The sequence below is a fragment of the Hemitrygon akajei genome, chromosome 20, assembly GCF_048418815.1.
Source record: "Hemitrygon akajei chromosome 20, sHemAka1.3, whole genome shotgun sequence".
Lineage (NCBI taxonomy): Eukaryota > Metazoa > Chordata > Chondrichthyes > Myliobatiformes > Dasyatidae > Hemitrygon > Hemitrygon akajei.
Genome location: NC_133143.1, coordinates 18,088,771 through 18,113,946, shown reverse-complemented (window position 1 = coordinate 18,113,946; position 25,176 = coordinate 18,088,771). Strand labels below are relative to the sequence as shown.

Here is a 25,176-nt window from a genome sequence, read left to right as displayed (position 1 = left end):
CGAGAGGGCCGGAGATCTCCAGTGACGGAAATAAAGTGGGGAATTCCACATGCTCTGAGCCAATCTCTGTTGGGGGGCGGGCAGTTACCACTATCGCAAGCAAGTCCCGAAAAGCAGAGACCTTGCACCGAACGACCCCAACCCCTCAACCCCATGCTTTCCGACCACCCCACCCCGCCGCTTCGCATCAGCTGCTCCCCCCGAGCTCGCGATGGAGGAAGCTCCCGATTGGGCCGGGAGAAGCGGCTAGCGCTTCTGATTGGCTGAGCGGGCCGCGGGTGACGTCAGGCCGAGTATTTGCCAAGGGAACGAGGAGGCGCGCGGACAGAGCCGGTGAAGGGGCCGGAGGTTCAACGGCGTCGGTTTGCGGTCGGAGGCTGCGTTAGCGGGGGGTTGGCGAGCGCAGCGGCGGCTACGCTAGCGGGAAGGCCGGCTCCGGGATAGGGCGGCAGAGAGGCGAGAGGTCGGAGAGGAAAGGCCTGGCTGTGAAATCGAGGGGGCAATCGGGGCCTGGATGCCCGTGAGCAGCTGACGGGGCTTCAGCAGCGCCGCGCCAGCTTAGGGGAGGTAGCGGTGAACGATCCAAGTCTGGCCGCAATGTTGTGCTACGTGACCAGGCCCGACTCCGTGGTGATGGAGGTGGAAGTCGATCCCAAAGCCAACGGCGAGGACTGCCTGAAGCAGGTGAGGACATCGGCCACCCCCTTCTCCTTCCCCGGGGTGGTGTGGGGGTTCACGCCGCCGACCGCGGCTCTCCGCTCCGGGTCTGAACGGGTGGGGTCTGCATGTATTTGGTGGGGCAACTCGGTCTGTGCGGTGTTTCCTTAAGTGTGGAGACAAAACTTTTTTAAAAACTCTGCCTTTTTACTAATTTGTGTTTAACTTTCTAAATAAGCCCTACCGCCGGTTTATTACTCTTGTTTCTGTTATGTTGGCTTAGAGTCTGATGTGGTTAATATTCGGGGTGCAAGCTGTTGTGAATTAAAACTAATGAGTTTATTTAAAGGAGAGCCCCGGTATTGATCAACAATCTCGTTCTTGCAGTTTCTATAAACGATACATTTGCTCCATTGCCAGGTTTGTCACAGACTCGGGATTATAGAGGACGATTATTTGGGGCTGCAATACTCCGCGAACAAAGGGGAGACCCTCTGGCTCAACCTGAGGAACAGGATTTCCCAACAAATCGAAGGGATGCCACCTTATAAATTCAAACTGCGAGTTAAATTTTTTGTCGAACCTCATCTCTTGCTGCAGGAACAAACTAGGTATGTGTAAAGTTTTGCAAAACATTCTGGCATCTGCAGTCTCCAGCGTGCAAACTTTTCCTGATTTAATGTGTGTACATTAAAGTTTTTACTTCGCGTGTTTTTGTTGTTGGTCGTGTTACCGTTTGTTCAAAGTTTTTGTAGTATGTAGTGTTCTGTTTACAAGTGACTGATGGTAACCCCATTGTTGCGAGTGTTACTGTAGGTCATTGTGGTAGGAGCCAGTCCTTTCGCTGCAACCAGACAAGGCTTCAGGGTCCTAGTGCTCGCGGCAGATCATTTTTTAAATATAGTGAATTCCGGTTAATTGGGCCATCGGTTAATTGGGGTAGCTGCTTAAATGGGACAACTCTTAAGACCAAAAACTGATCATTGAAGGAGCTGAGCAACATAATCAGCCTGCACATCCCAATGCATTCCATATAATTATGGGTGATTTTAACCAGACCAGCTCAAAGTCTCTGGACAGCTGCCACCAACAGATCACCTGAGCAGTCAGAGGAGCCAGCACACCTGACCACTGTTATACCACCATCAAGAATGCTTACCATGCCATGCTACACTTGACACTTTGGAAAGTCTGATCATCTGGCTGTACTTGTACTCCCAGTATACAGGCAGAAGCCAAAAGATAACAGCATCAATGGTGAGGACAAAGCAGGCATGGTCAGAGGTCATACAAGGGCATTTACAGGATGACTTTGAGTTGCTGAAATGGACAGATTATCTGAATGATGTGCCACAGTTAATTGGCGAGTGAAGCATCACAGCCATTCATATAATTAGGTTTCGCTTTGTAGGAAGTAATGATCTGTAAACCTTGCCAGAGCTAACATCCATCCAATTCTACCTCAATCCAAATAGCTTTTGTTGCCCTTCTGTAGGTCATACCTGGACTTGTATAATTCTAGATCACCAGTCTTGAATGTCATAGATCTAGACCTTAGACTACAAATCTCCTGGTTTGTCAATGGCTTTTGGTTTGGTTATGTCTGGTATGTTGTCGAAGGCATACTCATTCAGCTATACTTGAAATACGGGCACACTAGAAAGACTTGTGTCAGTGTAGAGTTAATGTATGGGTTCTGGTATGAATTAGTATCTGGCTTTAGTACAAACTGGAACGGCTAGTTATCTGAAATTGCTGATATTTGAATTAGGTCTTGCTGGTCTGAAAATGAAGGGTTAATTTCCACGTCTATTTTTCCCTGTAAGTTGGTGTCAGCTGTGAAATTGTGATTCTGGTCACTCGTACAATGACTCTTAATGTCACAAATAATATCCTCTATGTATCTTGTTATACCATTCAGAAGTTTACTGAAAATATGTAGATTATTGACCGAGAGTGAGCTGCAATGTTTTCAAAGTGCTGTGGTCTCTGGCTAAATGAGGTAATAACCAAACTTGCCAAATGTTGTACTCTTCGCCTTGTAAGTAATTATTGGTTGAACTGCAAAAGTTTGTGACTGATTTCTCATCTTGCCCTGTTTTGGAAAATATTGAATTGCCATAATATCTTCTGCTTCAGAATTGAGATTTTGCTCTGCTTATCTTCTAGTTTTTACCCTCATTGTTTAAGTAAAAATAACTATCATGGTACTGTAGATGGTGAATTAGAAAAATACTCAGGTCTGCGGAGTTGTTTTAGATGAAATGCCACTTGAGATTTTCCTCCTTCAGTTCATATGTCATCCACTGAGTGTTTCCAGCATTTTCCATTGTCTTTCTTGTAGTTATTTGAAGGCTCATAGTGATCATAACTTAGATTGGTGCTGGAAAGAAGTTTATCCAGCAAAGATGGCCTATATTATTGGCTCTAAGTTGATTGGTGTAGCAGAATATTCATATATAGTATTGATTTCTTAAATGCAGAAAAGTGAAAAAGGCTTTTAAAACTTGGGCATCTGGATTGCTTTTGATGTTCTTTGAAATCATAGCCATGACATTTTGTACACTAAATTTCAATTGACATTGGAATGGATTTATTGATCAGTGGGTCTTCAAGTGTTTTAAGTGTAAAATCATTATGATGTATGTACTTTATGGGTATATCTGGTCTCTTTTGCTTGTAAAGTTAAATCCGGCTACGCAGTCTTTTGTTAACTGCGGGTGTGTGATGCAGATTGACCTCCAGTAACCTTCTGTTTACATTGTAAGCATATGACCTAGAGTTACCTCTGAATTGTTGTGGAAGTGCTGGAGCCTCTGTCTAAGTGACGTAATGCCAGCTTCACATTGCACTCTTGCACACTTCTCCTTTTATGACTGTTTAAAACCCAAAGTGTTCAACATGTTTCTAAATTAAGCATCTTGATAAAATTGCCTTTGTTTTCACCTGTTTTGCTCTATAGTGGTTTTTCTTTTGGGTTTATCTGATCATCATGCTGCCCTTTTCATTTTAAATAGGTCTTTGCCCAGTACCTCTTGTTGTCATCAGCCTTGTCTTTTGAAGTCATAGAAATTTCCCCATCTATTTACAAACCATGCAGTCTGCCTCCATGCTGCCTTTTTTACATTGATAACTGGACAAATTAAAAAATCAGTTTGCAGCTGAACTTTTGATGCTGCATCTTTGTACTCAAAGCCAGGCACGGTGGGGCTAATTTGTAAGTAAGTTCTTGCTTAAGGGACATTCTGAAGTGGAGCTAAATTGCTTCCATCCCTGCCTATATTTTTTTTTTTTTTAAAAATACATAATTGATGGTGACTTTGTATAGAACTTGAAGTTCCATAGTGATTTTTTTTCTTGTGTAGTTTAAGAAAGTTCAAACTACTTTTCTTTATTGGGGGGAGTGTTTGCTCTAGGGTAAGGTCCAAATGAGTGCCATTCTGTTAGAATGGAATTTGTTTTTTCATCAAAAACTGAACGGACCAAGTTTCAATTACCGAAGTCTTGTGGAGTAGAACTTGGTTATCTAACTGAGCAGGCCTTGACAGATAAGTTTGCTAATTTCATTGTGCTACTAGCTGAGTTTAACAGCTGGATTTGGTGATTAAAGAACATTATCATTAGAGATTCTGCAGATGCTGGAAATATTGAGTAACACAATGCTGAAGGAACAAGGCAAGTAGGGCAACGTCTATGGTGGGAAATCAACTGTTGACATTTCGGGCTGAGACCCTCTATCAGTACTGGAAGAGGGGCAGAAACCAGAATGAGGAGGAGGGGAGGGGAAGAAGTACAAACTGGCAGGTGATGGGTGAGACCATGTGAGGGGAGAGATGGGTGGGTGGGGTGGAGGGATTAAGAAAGAAGTGGGGAAGAGATAGATGTAATGTTTTAATGCAGAAATTGTTCTTGCAGTGTTTGCACAACACTTTAAAATGTGCATATTTCAGTCTATTTCCATTTGTCACTCAAATCCTACTACCCATTGCTGAATGCACCTGCAGCTTTGGAATAGAAGGTGGATGTACAATTTATTCTTGTTCAGTGGAGCAATTAATGACAATACAGGGGATTGCTCAGTTATGTAAGGGTCATGTTCCTAAAACTGTTCATAAACTATTTTCTGGAAATAAGTAAATTCTTGACTGCCCTTGGGGACTGATTTGCAACAAGTAGACTGGGGAAGGTCAGCATTGGTGGTAGGAGATGTTTCCAACAAGTTAAATATCTGAATACAGCCCAGTTGAAGTGACAAGGGGAATTGGTATGCTCATCAGCAAGTAAACTATCAGCAGTTTAACTATGCACTAACAAGATGTAGCTCAAAGTTCAATGTCTTCTCTGATGGAGAGTTTGAGAAGGCATTGATATTTGGGTTGTGGCTGTATTATTCTTGATGTCTCTGAGTACAGAGTCTGGGTGAATTTGTATTAAAGTTGGGTTATTGTAAGCCAGATCTTCTATTGTACAGTGACCTTGTACTTCCTAAACATTTCTTAACTCTATCCTTCCTAATATTCTCTATACTTTATACTTCCTAACATTTCATATTTCTATCCCATTAGTAAAGAGCCAATAGTATTTCTAACTTCAGAGGGTTAATTCCAAGAATTGAATTATTATCAAAGATGTCCATGTCAATGAAGCTTTTGTATTTTGAGTTTATGATAGGAGATTGTATTCAACCCTGTATCACTTTGTGGGAAGCATTTTCTTAACTTTTAAGCATTCTGCAACTAACTTTTTAATGGTTTTGCATTCTGCCTTGAATCATAGCTAAAGTTAACTGAATTTTTCTTTTTTTAACTCCAGGCATCAATTCTTTATGCATGTACAAGATGACCTTCTAGGGGGGCGCTTACAGTGTTCACCAGAGCAAGCTGTGACGTTGAGTGCACTTCTGGCACAAGTGGAATTTGGAGACTACAACCAAAATACTGCCAAGTATTCTTATGAAGATCTCTGTGCAAATGACTTAACCACTACCATTTTAAACAGGCAAGTTAACTGCAGAAAGCTGCAAACTGTTCTCCTTCCCATTTATTAAATATAAAAGTACAAATCTTGTCTATAGTGTTCAATCTTATTGTAATAGGTTGTAGGCTTTATTAACCTTGATCAACTTGACAATTGGTTCATTCATGTCCATCTGCTGAGGTAGTGTGGAAAATGTGCATGCTATCCATATGGATCACTTCACTATATCAGTATATTGAGGTAAAAGAGCAGTAACAAAAATACAATTGCAAAGAATGTCTGCCTGCACTGCACTATGTTACAAGGGCCATGATAAGTAGATTGAGTCAGAAATCTGGTAATTGAGATGGATGTCTGTGAGACTGGTGGTGCATGTTTGCATCTTCTGTTTGATGGGAGGGAGAGAAGAGAATGTAATGGGTGGATGGAGTCTTTGATTATGTTGAGGCAGTGAATTGTGGACAGTCCATGTGAGGGAGGTGTGTTGTGTTCACAACTCTTTACAGTTTCTTGCGGTCTTGAGCAGAGCGTTGAAAATTGAGGGCACATTTTGAGGGAAGGTTTTGGTGTAAGCTTTTTATTGGTTAATTTCACTTTTTAATTTTTGCCTCTTTCCTCCTCCCATTGTATATCACAGCACTTGACCATGTTTTCAAACACTGCTCTCTTCAACAGTATTGTTGCCAAGCACAAGGGTTTGGAAGGAATGAGTCGATGTACAGCTGAATATCAAGTTCTACAGATTGCATGTACATTGGAGCACTATGGTGTGGAGTGGCATCCTGTAAAAGATGGAGATGGACAAAAGATGGTAATTGGTGTGGGGCCAAATGATATATCAGTCTGCAAAGAAGATTTGACTCTAATTAACAGGTAAATGGTGTTTTTGACCATAAGGCATAGCAACAAAATTAGGCCATTTGGCCCTTTGAGCCTGCTGCTTAAACTATCTTAAACTTGTAATGTTGATGCAAAAAGATGACATTGACAGTTGATGATCTACTATGTAATCTAAGTTTTAGGCTCTATCCAATAGTTTAGTAACTGAGGGCTAAAGTGGCCATGATAGTTCCCACCTGCTGTCTGAGATGGATCTTCATGAGCGCTGTAGAAATGTGGTTGTAGAGGAGATTAATGGCTTGCTTTATGCAGTATGTAAAGCAATCCTGTGGTGTGGATCTGCCTCTTGCTGTCATCTGTGGTTATCTATTAAGCAATCTAATACGGTGGACCCCATGGACCTCTGTGGGCTCTGCCCTTTAGTGTCATTTCTTTATCTTGGGTCTGGCATCTGCAGCTTGCAAGTATGAGATTCTTAAAGACTGATAGCCTCACGTCAATAAGAAATTCCCTCTTCAAGTGACTGTACTCTTTTTGGTTACCAAGAGCCCCAGTGTATATCCTCTTGCTTCCAGACTTCCTTATTCTTGTACTTCACCCCATTTACAATAAAGACTACATTGCTGGAATAAAAGTAAATAACTCACTTTCTTAATACAAGGGCACTCATTGAATACATTAAAATCTATTGCTCAAGTGGATAACATTGCATTCCCTTTGATCATCCTTCCATCTGTCCACTTTTTGTTTATTGACAGTCAAACTATTCTTTTCCAGACTTCTGCCATCTTGGTTTACTTAAAGAAGCAATCATTGCATATTTCCTTTTTTGCCACAACTGTAAAGGGTTGGGCTGTAGTTTTGACAGCTAATACATGAAAAAATTCTGGCAGATACAGTATTAGAGAAGATGTAAATCCTTGAGTGATTAGCTAAGCATTACAGTGTAGAAATAAAAACATGTATGTGCTAAAGATAGAAATCATATAAACCATATAACAATTACAGCACGGAAACAAGCCATCTCAGCTCTTCTAGTCCGTGCTGAACACTTACTCTCACCTAGTCACACCGACCTGCACTCAGCCCATAACCCTCCATTCCTTTCCTGTCCATATACCTATCCTATTTTACTTTAAATGAGAACACCGAACCTGCCTCTATCACTTCTACTGGAAGCTCGTTCCACACAGCTACCACTCAGAGTAAAGAAATTCCCCCTCATGTTACCCCTAAACTTTTGCCCCCTAACTCTCAACTTATGTCCTCTTGTTTGAATCTCCCCTACTCTCAATGGAAAAAGCCTATCCACATCAACTCTATCTATCCCTCTCATAATCTTAAATACCTCTATCAAGTCCCCCCTCAACCTTCTACGCTCCAAAGAATAAAGACCTAACTTGTTCAATAACTTGTTCCTGTAACTTAGGTGCTGAAACCCAGGTAACATTCTAGTAAATATCCTCTGTACTCTCTATTTTGTTGACATCTTTCCTATAATTTGGTGACCAGAACTGTACACAATACTCCAAATTTGGCCTCACCAATGCTTTGTACAATTTTAACATTACATCCCAACTCCTATACTCAATACTCAACCTGAAGGACCATGACTTTTAAATCAGTTATTCTGCAGTAGTCTAGAGTATTTACAGATTTTTCAATTCTTCAGCCTTGAGTCATTTTGATTAGCACTTATTTTAAACTCCCATGGGCATGCTAGACCTAACACATAAGTAACTGTATTTTGAATCAATTTCCTGTTTTTAATTTTCCTGGAAGTAATGCAGAAGCATGTTGCAGTATCTGAATTTGTACTAAAGTTAATGTAATAGTATATACTAAAATCTTCTGATTTCATTATAATCCCTGAATTTAAACAATTTAAACATTTGATCATTTGTGTTGATCTTGCAGGATTTCATATCCAGTTATCCAGATGGCAACCCAATCTGGGAAAAATGTTTACCTAACCATCACCAAGGATTTGGGCAGCGTCGTGTTAATGCTGAAACTGATCAGCACCAGAGCAGCAAGTGCCCTTTACCGTGCAATAACTGAAACCCATGCATTTTATAGGTAAGATTTCTGTCACACTTTTGTATTGTGTATTCCCTGTAGTTTGCTTTTTTTTGTGGCACTTTTGAAGTTGAGTGTTGTCAATATCTTTCTGAAGTGTGTATTGCAATATGTTTGGTTTGCTGAAATTCAGATGCTCAGCTTAATATAGTTCTGTTTAATTGGCAAAGAAACCTATGAATATTTTTGTTTTGTGGATTAAAATAGGGCACTTCATGAAACTGTAATTTGATGCCCTGGACTACTTTCTGGTATGACTGTGCCACTTTCAGAAGAATATTTTTTAATTTCTGGAATTTAATTGCTTTTCAGGTGTGATACTGTAACAAACGCTGTCATGATGCAGTATAGTAGAGATTTCAAGGGCCATCTTGCCTCTTTATTTCTCAATGAAAACATCAATCTTGGCAAGAAATACGTTTTTGACATCAAACGCACATCCAAGGAGGTTTATGACCATACGCGAAGAGCATTATATAATGCTGGCATTGTAGACTTTGTTCCAAGCAGTGATCAAGATGGCCAGAATTCTCCACTTAAGTCTTCAGACCTTGAACTGAACTGTAATAATTGTGAAGGACTAAGCTGTCAGCAAAGCCAGATTCTCCAAGAGAAGCTTAGAAAGTTGAAAGAAGCATTATTGTGCATGGTTTGCTGTGGTGAAGAGATTAATACAGCCTTCTGTCCCTGTGGGCACATGGTTTGCTGTGATACTTGTGCTAGTCAACTGCAGGTAATTTTCACTTTAATTTCAGTGAAATACTTCAGTGGTTGTGCCTATCTCCTTGGTGTTAGTCACTGTGAGTCTTGTGCCTGCCCCCTTTGTTTCTTAAAAAATATTCCAGTGTTGTACTGGCAGATTTATGGCTAACATCTTTTTAAGCTTATCCTCATTCTTCACCACACTGTCCACCCACTTTTTCTTTGTTTTGTTTTCATGATGAGTGTCACAAGCAAAGTCAGTAATTAAAGCCCAATACGCCAAAGGGCATATTCCTTTGTATTTAGAACTGTTACACCAATGTTACAGACTTATTCCGAAAACGCACTCGCAAACGAGTCTGCTACGATAGTTTCTTGAACGAGTATGCACACATCCCACTGGTGTCCTGGTCAGTAACCACCCTTCAGAACTGATGGGCCTGTTTCACCAAATTAGCAGCATCTGGTCTCTCACAATCACATACAACACTACTTTTATATCTACTTGTTCAGCTGTCCACTGTTTGTGATACTTCATGATCCATAGTCACTGACCTGAACAGATCTAAGTGTGAGTACTAATCTTCTATAAATAATCGCCAATTTTGACTGCTGAGATTGCTGGCTACATGATGGGATATGAACATATCCCAGACAAGCCACTAATGTTGTGACTGTGAACAAAGTCACTGGAGAAACACTGAAGCTGGTAGATATAGAAGTCTTTATTCAGCAAAATGACCAGCAGGCATCATATCTGAGACACTCTTGAAGGAAGAGACCTGCCTGACCTAGTATTACATGACCTTATATCAAAGTTAACAGCAGGACAATTCTATAGTTGCATTGTGGAGACATTGTTTGCTTCAAATGATAAGTAATTTTCAAACACCTTCATCTTCAAACCAACCCTCCAGACACCCAAAATCAATGTTAATTCCCATAGACTCTCTGGCTTTATTCATGCATATGCAGACATCTCAGGTGATCCACCCCAACTGCAACTCCAGGAAGACCATTGTTCAAAGCTGCATTTTAAATTCAATCTGCAATCCACATTCTGATCTGAAGACTGGTTGCTGCTGAAATTGATATTGTTATATACCCTAACTCTAGAATATGCCCATTTCAAATTACTCCTGAAGACAGTGGCATGCTGCTATATTGAACCTTTTCTAATCCTTTTGGTGCTCTTGCAAAACTTGAGAGAGATCCAGGATTTAGAGTTGGTATTAGTGAAGGGCTTTAATATTTCCGACTCATTATGGTGTGACTTGCAGGGTACCTGCAGGTGGCAATGTCTGCTTATCCTTGCTGTCCTCCCTGGTGTGGGTTTGGGAAGAATAGCTGGGGTATCATAGGTAACTAAAAATGAAACACTTATTTCAGCTTCCCCACTTTGCATTCCTTTATGTTATACCTCTTCAAGTGTATGTGGGGAGGATTTCTGGTTTTTAAGCAGATTTCAAACCCTTGCTGGGGAAATATTTTGTACTTAGAAATTAAGCAATGGGGTGAAGGGGAAAGATTCATTATTGAGGCTCCTTCCTGCTGGTGTCATAGCACTTATAGTTTTATTCATCTGAAACCTTGCTTCACTGTTTCATGTAATCAATCTTGTCTTATTGGTCTCCATAACTAGTTTTCCAGATCTCACAACACCAAAATACATCTTTCCAGTTGCATTGTATCTAGGCCTGGAATCTGCTATGTGCCCAATTGCAATTTGCCTCTTGCCTTTTATTAACTGGCACACAGAATAAAAATGTTCTGTATATTTGTATAACTGCTTTCTCCATCTTGATTTCAGGGATTTACAAACACTCATTCCAAGATCACTATTGGCACTTTTATTATGCCATCTTTTATCACATTTGCTCTCTAAGCACAAGATAAAGGCATCACATGACACCATCTCCACAATTCAAATCCACTTGCTTCTCATGACCTAACTATATTTCTGGAGTCTGGGAAGCTTTACATGATCAGCCATGTTGCCAAACTGCACTCAAAGGACCTAGTACTGAGCTCTGCAGGACAAGGGCATTGAACATGAACACTCCAGCCACCTAAAAACACTGACTGTGGTGCCTTTTGAAGCTGAAATTCAGTTTGTCATTCAACCATACTCGTGTGTACTACCAAATGAGAATGTTCTTCCAGACCAAGCTGCACAGTGGATATAACTCGTACAACACAAGTAATGTTGCCACAAATAATGTGCATTTATAAGACAAGTTTAAAAAGTAAATAGTAAAGCACTACTAGCACTTTATAAATGATGAGATCTAGGCAATGGCAGGAAGTTCAGTAGTCTTACAGCCTGGGGCAATCAGCTGTTTCCCATCCGAATCGTTGTCTTAATGCTGATTGACGGTCAGGGGGAGGGGGGAGTTAAAGAGGCGGTTGAACAGATGGAAGGGGTCATTGACAATGCCAAGAGCTGTGAACATAAGAAATGGGAGCAGGAGTAGGCCATATGGCCCTTCAAGCCTGCTACGCCATTCAACAAGAACATGGCTGATCTGGCCAGGGACTTGTCTCCACCTGCTTACCTTTTCCCCCACAACCCTTAATTTCCCCTACTATGCAAAAATCTATCCAACTTTGTCTTAAATATTTACAAAAGTAGCCTCCACTGCTTCATTGGGCAGTGAATTCCACAGATTCACCACTGCGGAAAAAGCAGTTCCTCATCTCAGTCCTAAATCTACTCTGAATCTTGAGGCTATGTCCCCTAGTTCTAGTCTCACCTACCAGTGGGAAGAACTTTCCTGCCTCTCTTATCTATCCCTTTCATAATTTTGTTTCTATGATCTCTCGTTCTTCTGAATTCTGCATATGCAGCGCTTCAGATCAGTATCTCTAGTTAGAGGAGACACCCGAAGATCTCCTCAGTCCTCACAATCCTTTGTAGAGGCTTACAGTCAGGTGTCTTGCAATTCCCATACCAGATGGTGGTGGTTCTCTTTGGTCTTGTTCATGTTGAGACTCAAAGTTGTGCTTGCACCATTCCACCAGCCACTCTACCTCCTTAGTACGTTGTCATTGATGAGACCAACCAAAGTTGTGTCATCAGTTTGAACTGGATTTAGTGGTGCAGTTATGTGTCAACAGCATTGGGCTTAGCATGCACATCTGGTGGGTGCTGGTGTTCAGTGTGATGGAGCTAGAGATGTTTCTGCCAACAGACTGATTGTGGCCTACCTGACAGGAAGTCCCAAGATCATTACAGAGATGTTCAGAGACAACAAGGACAGATTATCCACTAGCTGCTTAGGAGTGATTGTATTAACACTGTCCTACTCCCCCAGTTGTCCTACTCCCCCAGTTGTCAATCTGACCTTTACATTTCTCCACAAACCCATGGACTCATGCCTTCACAAACATCTTTCTTTTGAAGTGTTTGGTGTACCAAATTTGATCCCTTCAATGACAGTGTGATTTTTGATTCAGATTGAACAGACGCAACATTCCCATTACAATTTGTTACTCACTTGTTTATTTAGTTCATTCAAAGCACTCAGTTGTGCTTCTAATCTCATGCCGGGCATGCATGTTGCAGTTCCTGGTCTATAACAATTTGGCCTTGTAATAAAACAACAGCAATCTTACAGTTGTTTAGAATCATACCTGTAGCTGCTAGACTAAATCCACAATGTAACTTGTTCAGACCTCATTTTAGGTTGTATAGTTCTATTTCTTGGCTCATATGACATAAGGAAGGAACAATTAAGGAAAGAGTAGTTTGCCAGAGGTGCAACCATCAAGAGTGCTATTCTCTGGGTCAAATCTAGCAGTTAGTCCCAGGAGAGAGTTTTTGAACTATTATAATTGGACATACTTTTCTCAAGTTGTAGTGAATGAATGCAGTACGTAGTGGTATTATATCAGACAGTGGTGATGGGTAGTGTGGTGGGAAGTAGAGATGCTTTGGGCATTGAAAAACCTTAGCAGCACCTACTTTTGTAGGTCGTGCAAAAGCCTTGGCACACTGTTTATATATTTTTAAAAAATTCTGAAGTGAGGATGCTTTCAAAATGAAGTTTCTAAATATCAAAACTATAAAGAGCAATAAACAGTAAAAAATTAAATTAGTATTTGGTGTGACCACACTTTGCCTTTCAAACTGCATCAGTTCTCTTACTTGCGCTGTAGTGCAGTTTTATAAGAAAATCGGCTGGTAGGTTGTTCCAAGCACCTTGGGGAACATGTCATAGTTGTTCTGCAGACTTTAGCTGTTTCGTTTGCTTCTCTCCAGGGATCAGGGATCTGGATGCCATACCATCTGTATCGGGACTCCTTTTCCTTTACGCTGTTCTTTATGACCTTGGCCTGTGTTCAATAGGTACATTTAATGTCAGAGAAACATGTACAACATACAAGCTGAAATTCTTTTACCTCGCAAACATCCACAAAAGCAGGAGTGCATGACAGTTAAAACATTAGAATCCACCTTCCCACACACAAGCAGCAGCAAGGCAATGATCCCCTCCCCCACCAGCAAAAAAAGCATTGTCACCCCCCACTGAGCACTCAAGCATGCAGCAAAACATCAAGAAAGGGCCACTGTCCTGCTGCAGGATGAAGCTGGGAACCGATCAGGTATCTCCCTGATGGTATTATGAGATTGATGAGAATCTGTACTTCTCAGCATTGACAACTCCATTAATTCTGACCAGATCACCAACACCATATGTAGAAATGCTGCCTCAAGCCTGCAGGAATCTCCACCGTGCTTGCTGCAGACACTCGTCCATGTAGCGCTGTCCAGCTCTTACAGACAAACTGCCTCCTGTTTGAGCCAAGAATTTCAAATCTTAACTTGTCAGTCCAGAGGACTTACTACCATTGTTCAGCACCCCAGTCCTTGTGTTTTTTGTACATAGACAAGTCTTTTGGCTTTGTTTCCACTTCAGAGGAATGCCTTTTTGGCAGCAATTCCCATGAAGACTTCTAACAAGACTTCTCCAGACTGTAGAGGGGTGTATTTGTGTTCCAGTGGTTTGAGTTTAGAGTGGATCGCGATACTGGACTTCTGATTTCTGCTGCACTCTCTTTCTGTGATTAATCACTGCATTTTCAGTCCTTAGACTTGCCAGTTTCTTACTGCTTCAAATGAGCTTGGATAGCACATCTTGAAACTCCTATCAGCCTCAAAATTTCTGCTTGGAAGAGACCTTGCTGATGCAGGGTGACACCTTGTGTCTTGTTGCTATGCTTACTCTTGCCATGGTGTAAGAATTGATGATTTGAACATTTTACTGTCACATAGTTTGGTTGTCGTTCAAGCTTGATTCTTTCTACACCCATTTCTGTTTCATTTTTCAGTTTAGTTCATTCAACTTTGTCATTGATCATTAGCACCCTGTTATCTTTGTTTAATCATGCACTGGGCTATATACCCTCAAAGTAATCAAGTTTTTATTTGTAAAGTGGTCTATTGCTTAATATGTTACTTTCAACAGAATACAAAAATTCTCAATTCTACACTTAATTTTTTGGGAAATCTAAAGTTTGCTCTTTTACACTAATGCAGAAGGTAAAATTAAATGTTTAACAGAAAATTTAATATAGGGTGCTTAAGACTTTTTACCAGTACTATAGGAAGCTGGAAATGCTTAGTAAATTGTGGAGTTTAGTTTTTCCATATTGTTTCTCTGAAAATATTAGCTTCACATCTTTAGTGTTTTACACTTTATCTTTGAGCTATTCATTAAAATATAACTATTATTTTTCACAGGCTTGTCCAGTTTGTCGTTCTGAAATTGATCATGTTCAACATGTGTTCCTGCCCACGTGTGCCAGTCTACTCAACCTCACTGTAATTTGAACAAATTTGGAGACTGTTCAGCACCTCTGATTTTTTTAAGCTAACACTACAGAAGACATAAAACACTCCAAGTTTCTCCGGTGCAAATATAACAGCTTGTTTGTGTTTGCATTTCCTGGCGTTTTGGAAGTTTGTCAAGGCTCACAGAAAAATGATCCAAGGGACTGGAACTTCTGTCACAGATGGTATTAACAGACTAGCCAATTTTAAAACCCTTCAATTGCAGTTGCTTTTTTTTGTATCAGTTGACCTGATGCTGCTGTAGCAGCATGTAATTTGGAGATCTTGTAACAATGACACTGCCTGGTCAATCCTTTATTTCTTGGATTACCCATCCATGACATTAGAGCTTTTATTATGCTGATCTTTTTTTTTAAGATTTTAACTTTTTTTGTTTGTAGTTCAAGTGTAATAGCTCAATTTAGCAACATTGGTGCAATGGAGCAGAATCATTTGGAGTGTATAATAGCTTTATTCATCTTCTGTCAATTGCAAGGTGAAAAACATTTAAATATTTAGATGATTCTGATCTTGGGTGTCTACAACAGAAAAGGTCCTTTTAATTCTAAAATATGCAATTGCAGTGGTTATACATTTGTAGCTATGACAAATTTCAAATATGAAAGCAAGTGTAGAATTGTTCTGGTTTGATTACTGGATATTTATACCTCGAGTGTATGGTCAATAGAATCTTTACAGATGCAAAGACTTGCTAAATGACCAATTTGTGTGCAATTCTAGCTGCTTTAAGGCTAAGCATAAATGTCACTTTATTAAGGAATTCCAAATGTATTGTTCATAGGGTTGCCTTAATGTAGCAGCAATGAGAGACACCATCTGTTTATGTACAGATCAGGTTCTTTGCACAGATGTTTTGACTTTAAAATTATATCATTGACTGTCATGTTAGCACATTCCCTTTTCAAAGGGGCATCTATTTTTTCACTTTGTATAAATTAGATTTATTTCCATTTGAAACAAAACATTGTCTAAGCTAGATTTAACTCCTTTTATATTCCTTTTAAAATGTATTAATAAAAGAATTTTGTATCATTCATGATGTGTATGTTTCAGTGAATAATAGAACTTTTTAATGTAGTACTATGAGAAACCAGAACCTTGGCATTATTGGCCACCTGGCACACTTTAAATTGGATCAAAAGTTTGAAGATCTAAAACCACATCCATTGATATTGTACTGCCTTCTGACTCAGGATTCTGGACACTGGATACTAGTGCCAGTGCATTGAAGGGTAGTATAGTTGCATTTACAGCATAGTAAAATGTCAGCAAACATGCTGAGTAGAAGAGCAATAAAGAAAATAGGAATTTAAAGTTTGCATATGTATATAGAATGTCACTATACAACCCTCAGATTAATTTTCTTGTGGGTGTACTTAACAATTCTACAGAACAGTAACTATAACAGGATCAATGAAAGATCAACTGGAGTGCAAAAGATGACAAACTGTGCAAATGCAAATATAAATAAATAGCAATAGACAATGAGAACGTGAGAGTCCTTAAAGTGAGATCATTGGTTGTAGGAACTTTTCAATGGTGAGTGAGTGTAGTTATATCCTTTTTATTCAGAGCCTGATGGTTGAGGGGGTAGTGACTGTTGAATCTGGTGGTGCAAGTCCTGAGGCTTGTGTATGTTCTACCTGATCATAGCAGCAAGAGAGCATGACCTGCTTGCTGTCTATTTCTTCACCGCCCCCCCCCCCCCCAAACCTCTGGAGGGGTGCTGGTGGGCAGGTATTCTGCTGAATCTAAGCTGCACCCATTACAGATTGACAAATACTCATAGTACTTGTCGTAGTTGAACACAGACTTCAAGGGTGCATATTTTGCTTGTCCTAATTATTCTAAATGAGAAGCAGTGATCAACATTATGGCTCCCAAGGAACCATAAACTTGAAGGTTTGAGGGAGGGGTAGAATATTAAAACTGGGGCCAGTTAAGAGCCTACAGCCAAGCAAGTTTTAAAATTTTACTAATAATATTTTAATAGTTTTAATATATTACTGGATAATAGCTCAGAGGAACTGGTGCTATCCTAGAATGATTCTCTTGGCTCCATCTAGCCTGACTTTGGGTTATCCATGCTCTAATGCTTGTTATTTCATGTTTGACATGGATGTGGGGTTTACATCATGAAACATTATCTTCTAATTTGGGTTGTGTGTAAACCAAGTTTCTACAGCCAGTACTTTAATTTCTTGCAGATCTGATCTGTATTTCATAGCTTAACAAGTCCTTTATTTCTTTTCTGTTAGTTCCCGTGTTAAGTTTGTCAACAAAATGGCTTCATCAATCACCAGGACAATCCATCAAAAGTTCCCCTGTTCTATCCAACTTGTTTTGTCTATTTGTTAGTGCAGGAGTGTAAAACTATCATAGATGCTACCCGACCATTTTCATCCAATAAGCACTTCCTTTAAGATGCGATAGATTTTGTGATAATTAAGGGCTTTGTTCAGAGATTATTTAGGGCTGATATTTGGAATCTTTATTTCCAGAAAATTCTGCTGATGTCGCTATGGCATTTAAAATATTGACATTTCCATTGTTGTGAATAGAGATCTAGCTAGCCTAGGATATTGGCATGAGATGCAAGCTGCAACAAGAATTGCCTTAACATTGCTTCAATTGTTTTGTATAATAAAGTAATATTACTGCCAAGGATAAGTGGATAAACAGGAAGAGACAGTTCAGTAAGATGTATCAACAGAAAGGTGGAAAGTTATAAAAACATAGAAAACCTACAGCACAATACAGGCCTTTTGGCCCACTAGGTTGTGCCGAACATGTCCATACCTTAGAAATTACTGGGTTTACCCATATTTTTCTAAGCTCCGTGTACCTACCCAAAAGTCTATTAAAAGATCATATCATATCCGCCTCCACCACTGTTTCTGGCAGACCATTCCATGCACTCACCACTCTGAGTAAAAAACCTACCCCTGACATTTCCTCTGTACCTACTCCCCAGCACCTTAAACCTGTGTCCTTTTGTTGCAGCCATTTCAGCCCTGGGAAAAAGTCTCTGACTATCCACATGGTCGATGCCTCTCATCATCTTATACACCTCTATCAGGTTACCTCTATTGGTCAATCCTCTGTCGCTCCAAGGAGAAAAGGCCGAGTTCACTCAGCCTGTTTTCATTAGGCATGCTTCCCAATCCAGGCAACATCCTTGTAAATCCCTACTGCACCCTTTCTATGGTTTCCACATGAAAACATTTGCAGATGATACCAAGATTAATGGTGTGGAACACGTAGAAAACTGGAAAAGGGGGTATAGATTCATTGCAGAAATGGCAGCTGGAGTTTAACCTGGCCAAATGTGAAGTGTTACACTTTGGTAGGTCAAGTATAAAAAGACAGTACAATAGTAAGGGCAAGGTGTTTATGTGTCCAAGTTCACAGCTCCCTGAAATTTGCCACACAGGTTGATAGGGTGGTTAAGAAAGCATATGGCAAGCTTGCCTTTATTAGTAGAGGTATTAACTAACTGATTTTTGAACTCGTATTGCAGCATTATGAAACTCTGTTGGGCCCCTAGAATATTGCATAGAATTCTGGTTGCCCCACTATAGGAAGGATATTGAGGCTTTGAAGAGGGTGCAGAAGAGGTTTACCAGGATGTTAACTGGATTAGAGAGGATGTGATATAATGAGAGGTTAGACAAATTTGGGTTGTTTTCTCTAAAGTGGCGGAGGATGAGGGAAGATCTGATGGAGGTTTTATAAGACTGAGAGGGACAGTATCTTTTTCCCAGGGTGGAAATGTCTAATACAAGTGGGCAAGTATTTAAGGTGTGAGGGGATAAGTTCAAAGGAGATGTGAGGGGCAAATTTTTTCACACACTGTGGTGGGTGCCAGGTATGTGCTGCCTGGGTTGTGGTAGAGGCAGATACATTAGGGACTTTTAAGAGATGTCCAGATAGGGAAATGGGAGGATATGAACATCATATCAGCAGAATGGGTTAGTTTAGTTGGCCATTACCTAATTAATTGGTCGGGCATAACATTTAGTGCTGGTGAAGGGTCTCAGCTCAAAACATTGACTATACTCTTTTCCATAGACGCTGCCTGGCCTGCTGAGTTCCTCCAGCATTTTCTGTGTGTTGCTTGGATTTCCAGCATCTGCAGATTTTCTCTTGTTTTTCATTGATTCTACTTTGTTTCCTGTATTTACTGTGAATGCCTGCAAGAAAATGAAATCTCAGGGTTGTATATGGTGCCATATATGTACCTTGATAGTAATGGGTTTGAATCAATGATAATTTCAGACATGGATGTTCGGAGTCTAAATAATACGGAGTATGAGCCATGATTAGGTGTGTAGACAGTTGTAATCTTGATAACGAAAACAAGAAGAATCAGGATTGGCTTTAGTTCAGAGCCATCAGAAATTGGGATCACTGTGGGTGTTCAAATCTCCATTGTCAGTCCTAGAGTTGGAATGTGGGTTACGATGTATGTCTGCAATCAGCAGTTAAACCTGCATTTCATTAAAAGCCTGCCTCGGGAAGTTTATGAAAGAGACGCTGCAAATTCCTCTGAATTAAAGCAAGGCACTTCTGCCAGAACTGCAGTAAGTGGTTGATAGTCCCACATGAATTATGTGCATCTGTTCAATTTAAGCCTCTTGCATCTATGTGATCAGCAAGGTCAGTGTACGGTGGAATTGCTCAATCATGAGAGTTCTCAGAATACCACTGTCAACATCTGCAGCCTCAGCAAATGCACAGGACAGATAACGTGTATGTATTTATAGACCTACAGTAGACTGTTGGATAGAATAGTAAGAGCTAACAAAGGCAATGATATAATAGTGGAGAACTGAAGCAATCAAGCAGTTCGGAGAACACAGTATACTCAAGATGGCTACAGGTGTAGGTTTTCACAAATAAAACTGAGGCATTTTATGTTTAATTAAATCCATTTTACATTTTATCAAATTCCAAAACCTACACAACCAAAGCTCGCTAAAAATCCTTGCGTAACAATGTCGCCTCTTCAGACCAGCCTCTTAAAGTGAAATGCTACCTCATTGTTGGTGGTTGTGAATTATGTACATCTCTCCCAATTACTTTACCCGACACAGGATCCCCCACCCCCAGAATTTACTAAAGCCAGCATTGTGAGCTGTGTGGAGCTCAGGCGAGCCACCTGGCTCAGGTCCTGTGTTCCATGGGCGGAGGAAATGAGGCATCTCTGACTCATCCAGAGGGACGTTGACACACTTATGATCATGTTGTGATGCCAGGAGCTTGCCAGCAGAATACTCCAAATTGTAAGGGGGCATAAAGTGATGTTGATGTGCATAATTGCAGACAAAAACAAACGAAGCGGAATGAATGTAGGTCAACAGGAACCCAAGTGTGCTGTAGGCCATGATGGGAGGTAGGAATAGGTGAAAAGGAATTGAATTTACTGAGGAGGGTGGACCACTGTTGAGAGGCCAACCAGGAGGTCATGGCATCAGGAATGAAATCACCTGGCACTTGTAACGGCTGTCTGTATGCCAACTCAGCCGCGGACGACTGCAGGTCCTCTTTTGGAGCTGCTCCGAGCCCCAGCAGGGCCCATAGGAGCCAATCATGCCAACACTTATCCATCGGGGAAGCCCTCAGAGCAGCCTTTAAGAAGTGGTGAAACCACTCGCATGGGTCATTGGATTGCAGGTGATATGCCTCAGCCTTTGTGGGTCCCAGCTTTTCTGGGTCCAGTCTACACATGGACTAGTGGGCCAGTTGTGGGAGTATGATGTACTTGTCCATGTCCGTGTCTTGCAACTGTAGTGGAGAATGTGGGCTTGGTGAGGTTTGGGAATTCGCCCAGCAGTTGAGTAAACTCACAAGATCTGTTGTGGGAAACTTAATGGGGGAGCAGATTAACGACCCAAAGTCCTTGACATCCACAAGCCAGCAGTTCTTAAGATTGACTAAGAGTCCTCTGGCACACAGGAAATCTGCGCTGAGCAGAGGTCTAACCACTTCAGTCTGGACAAAGTCCCATGTGTAACGTCGCCCACTATGGCAGAGCGTCACCCATCGTGTCCTGTAAGTCTGGATCCTGCTGCCTTTGGCGGCCTCCAGCAAAGTTAAGTAGCTCTTTGCCTTCTCATCAATAGACTATGCCGGTAGCACACTTACTTCAGTGCCTGTGTCACACAGGAAAAGTCCCCAAAGGGTATCTGTAATGTACAGTAGATGACCCTGGCAGCTGGAACCCATGGTGTTCACAAACCTCTGATATCCTGATACTCTGGCACTGTTAAAAGCTGCAAGGCAGTCAGCACTTCCTCATGTTCATACCAAAGTGAACGTGGTAGAAACACAGGCTCGGTGTTGTCTGTTTCACATCCACAGGCATGTTGGGGGCCATGCTGACCAGGCTTATTGAGATTGAGGAACGAGGAGGAATGATGCATTGGTGCCTAGCTGGGTGTAGACTATCAGCCATCCTGGCAAGTTCCTTTCTTTAGACTTTCACTGTGTATTAGTGAGGGCTATGCAAACTTGATTAGGCATTTGCTGCATGAAGAGTTGTTTAAAAATAAAATTTCCCTGGAGAGACAGCCTGTGCTCCCTTAGCTCCAAAGGGTTACCATCACCAAGGCCGGGCAAGGAGAGCAACAGTCTGGCACGTTCAGATTCCAATAGTCCAAAAGTTTGTAAAAGGTGAGTTTTCAGCACTCGGTGTTTATCGTGTTCAAGCAGGCTTGCCACTGTGGAATTGCTGAGTGACACTTTCACATAGTAGAACTTGGTGTCGGACGTGGAGATATTTTCGCCGAGCGATCTGGGTCTCAGCTTGTACAAACCAAGCGACAGCATTTTGCTCCCAAAACTCCAGCAGTTTCAAAGGGACTGCATTAACCTACATGTTCAATAACTCTGGAATCGCCCTAGAGCATTGGGGTCACCAAAACAGCTTTTTGCAAATAAAATGAAGTGAGACGTTTTATGTTTAACAAAACCCATAACACATTTTATTGAACTCCAAAACCTACAAAACCAAAGCACGCTAAAAATCCTTACGTAGCAGCATCATCACATTAGACCAGTCTCTTAAAGCAAAACTCCAACTCAATGTCAGTGGTTGTGAATTATGTACATTTCTCCCAATTACATTACCCTACACAGGGAGTAATAGACTGGAATTAACCAAGCCACAGGCACTTTCAGGTCTTGCACTCTGTAACAGAGATGTAATTTTATCATAAAAGGGTTTAAAGGGACGAAAGTCTGTGGTTTCACTTAAGTCGTGTAAGCAATCTAGGGGGGATAGGGAACCAGATTAAATGTCAAATTAATGAGATGAAAAATATCATGTATATAAAACAACATTGAAAATTTTTCACAAAGTTGCATCCATTGAGAAATAAAAGGTCCAAGGGAAAAGTGTTCTACCATAGCTGGACAATGAGGTTAAAGTTAGTGATAGATGCAGCTACTTTTTTTCTGAAGAGTAGTAGCCTTTTAAAAGAGTAGCAAATACTGAGCAAAAACTGATTTAACAAAAGTGTTTGAGAATAATTTGGTAAGAAATGGGTTACAGAATACATGTGCATTTGAGGAGAAGGAGTGACATTGAGCAAAAAAAAAAGAACTTGCCATTGATTTCAGGAAATGAGTCAGAGTATGTGACCATGCGTCTGTATCGATCTTACTGAGGCAGAGATGGTTGAGAGCTTCAAGTTCCTAAGTATTTTGTCCTGGTCCAGCCATGTAGACATTGTGGCTAAGAAAGCACACCAGTGCCTTTACATTCTCAGGAGGTTTAGGGAATATGCCATTTTTTCAAATCCCTCACCAATTTTTGCAGGTGCTCCATCCTATCCAAATGCACCACAGCTCTGTATGGAAAATGCTTATGAATACCACAAGAAATTGCAGAGGATTGTGAGTACATTCCAATCGATCATGCAAATCAGTCTCCCTGCATTGAATCTGCCTATCATTCCCGCTGCCTTGGGAAGAAGGCTTCACTCACTGATCATTATTTCTTCTTCCAGCCCTTCTGTCAGGCTGAAGATGCAAAAGCTTGAAAGCATGAGGGTAAGACCGATCAGAGATAGAAGACGAAACATGCTTGGAGTTGGAGGAGGTAGGGGAGGTCCTTAATGAATACTTTTGAGAGGGACCTCGAGTGAGGATAGTGTTAAACAGGTTGATATGCTAGAAAGAGGATGTGTTAGAACTTTTGAAAAACATTAAGACAGATAAATCCCTGGAGCTGGATGGGATATTCTCGAGGAAGAGAAGGAAGAGTTTGCTGGACCTTTAGCAATGATCTTTGCGTCCTTGCTAAACACCAGATGATTGGAAGATAGCAAATGTTATTCCTTTGCTCAAGAAAGGGAGTAGGGGTAATTCTTGGAAATTATAGACCAGTGAGTCTTACCTCAGTGGTTGGTAAGTTGGTGGAGAAGATCCTGAGAGGCAGGATTTATGAACATTTGGAGAGGTATAATATGATTAGGAATAGTCAGCATGGCTTTGTCAAGGGCAGGTCGTGCCTTATGAGCCTGATTGAATTTTTTGAGGTTGTGACTAAACACATTGATGAAGGAAGAGCACTAGATGTAGTGTATATGGATTTCAGCAAGGCATTTGATAAGATACCCCATGCAAGGCTTATTGAAAAAGTAAGGAGGCATGGGATCCAAGGGGACATTGCTTTGTGGATCCAGAACTGGTTTGCCCACAGAAGGCAAAGAGTGGTTGAAGCTGGTAATATTCTGCATGGAGGTTGGTCACCAGTGGAGTGCCTCAGGGATCTGCTCTGGGACCCTTACTCTTCATGATTTTTATAAATGACCTGGATGAGGAAGTGGAGGGATGGCTTAGTAAGTCTGCTGATGACACAAAGGTTGGAGGTGTTGTGGATAGTGTGGTGGGCTGTCAGAGGTTATAGCGGGACATTGATAGGATGCAAAACTGGGCTGAGAAGTGGCAGATGGAGTTCAACCCAGATAAGTGTGAGGTAGGTCAAATATGATGGCAGAATATAGTGTTAATGGTAAGACTCTTGGCAGTGTGGAGGATCAGAGGGATCTTGGGGTCCGAGTCCATAGGATGCTCAAAGTAGCTATGCAGGCTGAAGGCGTATGGTGTATTGGCCTTCATCAATCGTGGAATTGAATTTAGGAGCCGAGAGTTAATGTTGGAGCTATATAGGACCCTGGTCAGAACCCACTTGGAGTACTGTGCTCAGTTCTGGTCGCCTCACTACAGGAAGGATGTGGAAGCCATAGAAAGGGTGCAGAGGAGATTTACAAGGATGTTGCCTGAATGGGTTGAGTGAATTCGGCCTTTTCTCCTTGGAGCGACGGAGGATGAGAGGTGACCTGATAGAGGTGTATAAGATGATGAGAGGCATTGATTGTATGGATAGTCAGAGGCTTTTTCCCAGGGCTGAAATGGTTGCCACAAGGGGACACAGGTTTAAGGTGCTGGGGAGTAGGTACAGAGGAGATGTCAGGGGTAAGTTTTTTACTCAGAGAGTGGTGAGTGCATGGAATGGGCTGCCAGCAACAATGGTGGAGGCGGATATGATAGGGTCTTTTAAGAGGCTTTTGGATAGGTACATGGAGCTTAGTAAAATAGAGCGCTACAGGTAAGCCTAATAATTTCTCAGGTAGGGACATGTTTGGCACAACTGTTCGAACTGTTCGGTCTGTTTGGTACTGTAGGTTTTCTATGTTTCTAAAATTCTTAGAGACAGGATTTCTGAGCATCTGGGGAAGCATAGTCTGATTGGGAATAGTCAGCATGGTTTTGTGAGGAGCAGGTCATGCCTCACGAACCTGACTGAATTCTTTGAGGATGTGACAAAACACTGATAAATTCAGATTCAGATTCAGTTTATTGTCATTTTGAAACCACAAATGCAATGCAGTTAGAAAATGAGACAACATTCCCCCAGAATGTTATCACAAAAGCATATGACAAAACAGGCTGCACCAGAAAATCCACATAACATTTGGCAATCCCCAATCCAGAGTCCGGAGAGGCTGCTGCATATTAATATCGTGCTACCGTCTTAGCGCATTCCCCGGAAAGGAGCT

General features: G+C 41.1%; 1 protein-coding gene across 1 annotated transcript; it reads left to right on the top strand.

Moving 5' to 3' along the window:
- The first annotated feature begins 279 nt into the window (after positions 1 to 279).
- On the top strand, positions 280 to 16,143 carry LOC140713617 (E3 ubiquitin-protein ligase MYLIP-like). The gene is made up of 7 exons (XM_073023949.1): positions 280 to 684; positions 1,078 to 1,268; positions 5,470 to 5,655; positions 6,310 to 6,507; positions 8,392 to 8,553; positions 8,866 to 9,286; positions 14,999 to 16,143. Exons 1-7 carry the CDS (start codon positions 598 to 600, stop codon positions 15,086 to 15,088), a joined length of 1,335 nt encoding a protein of 444 aa, XP_072880050.1. The 5' UTR covers positions 280 to 597; the 3' UTR covers positions 15,089 to 16,143.
- The last annotated feature ends 9,033 nt before the right edge of the window (positions 16,144 to 25,176 follow it).

Excerpts from the sequence above, each read along its gene's own strand:
- LOC140713617 (XM_073023949.1), top strand. The coding sequence starts at position 598 with ATGTTGTGCTACGTGACCAGGCCCGACTCCGTGGTGATGGAGGTGGAA. Across the intron at positions 685-1,077 it reads GCGAGGACTGCCTGAAGCAG|GTTTGTCACAGACTCGGGAT; the intron begins GTGAGGACATCG and ends CTCCATTGCCAG. Across the intron at positions 6,508-8,391 it reads GATTTGACTCTAATTAACAG|GATTTCATATCCAGTTATCC; the intron begins GTAAATGGTGTT and ends TTGATCTTGCAG.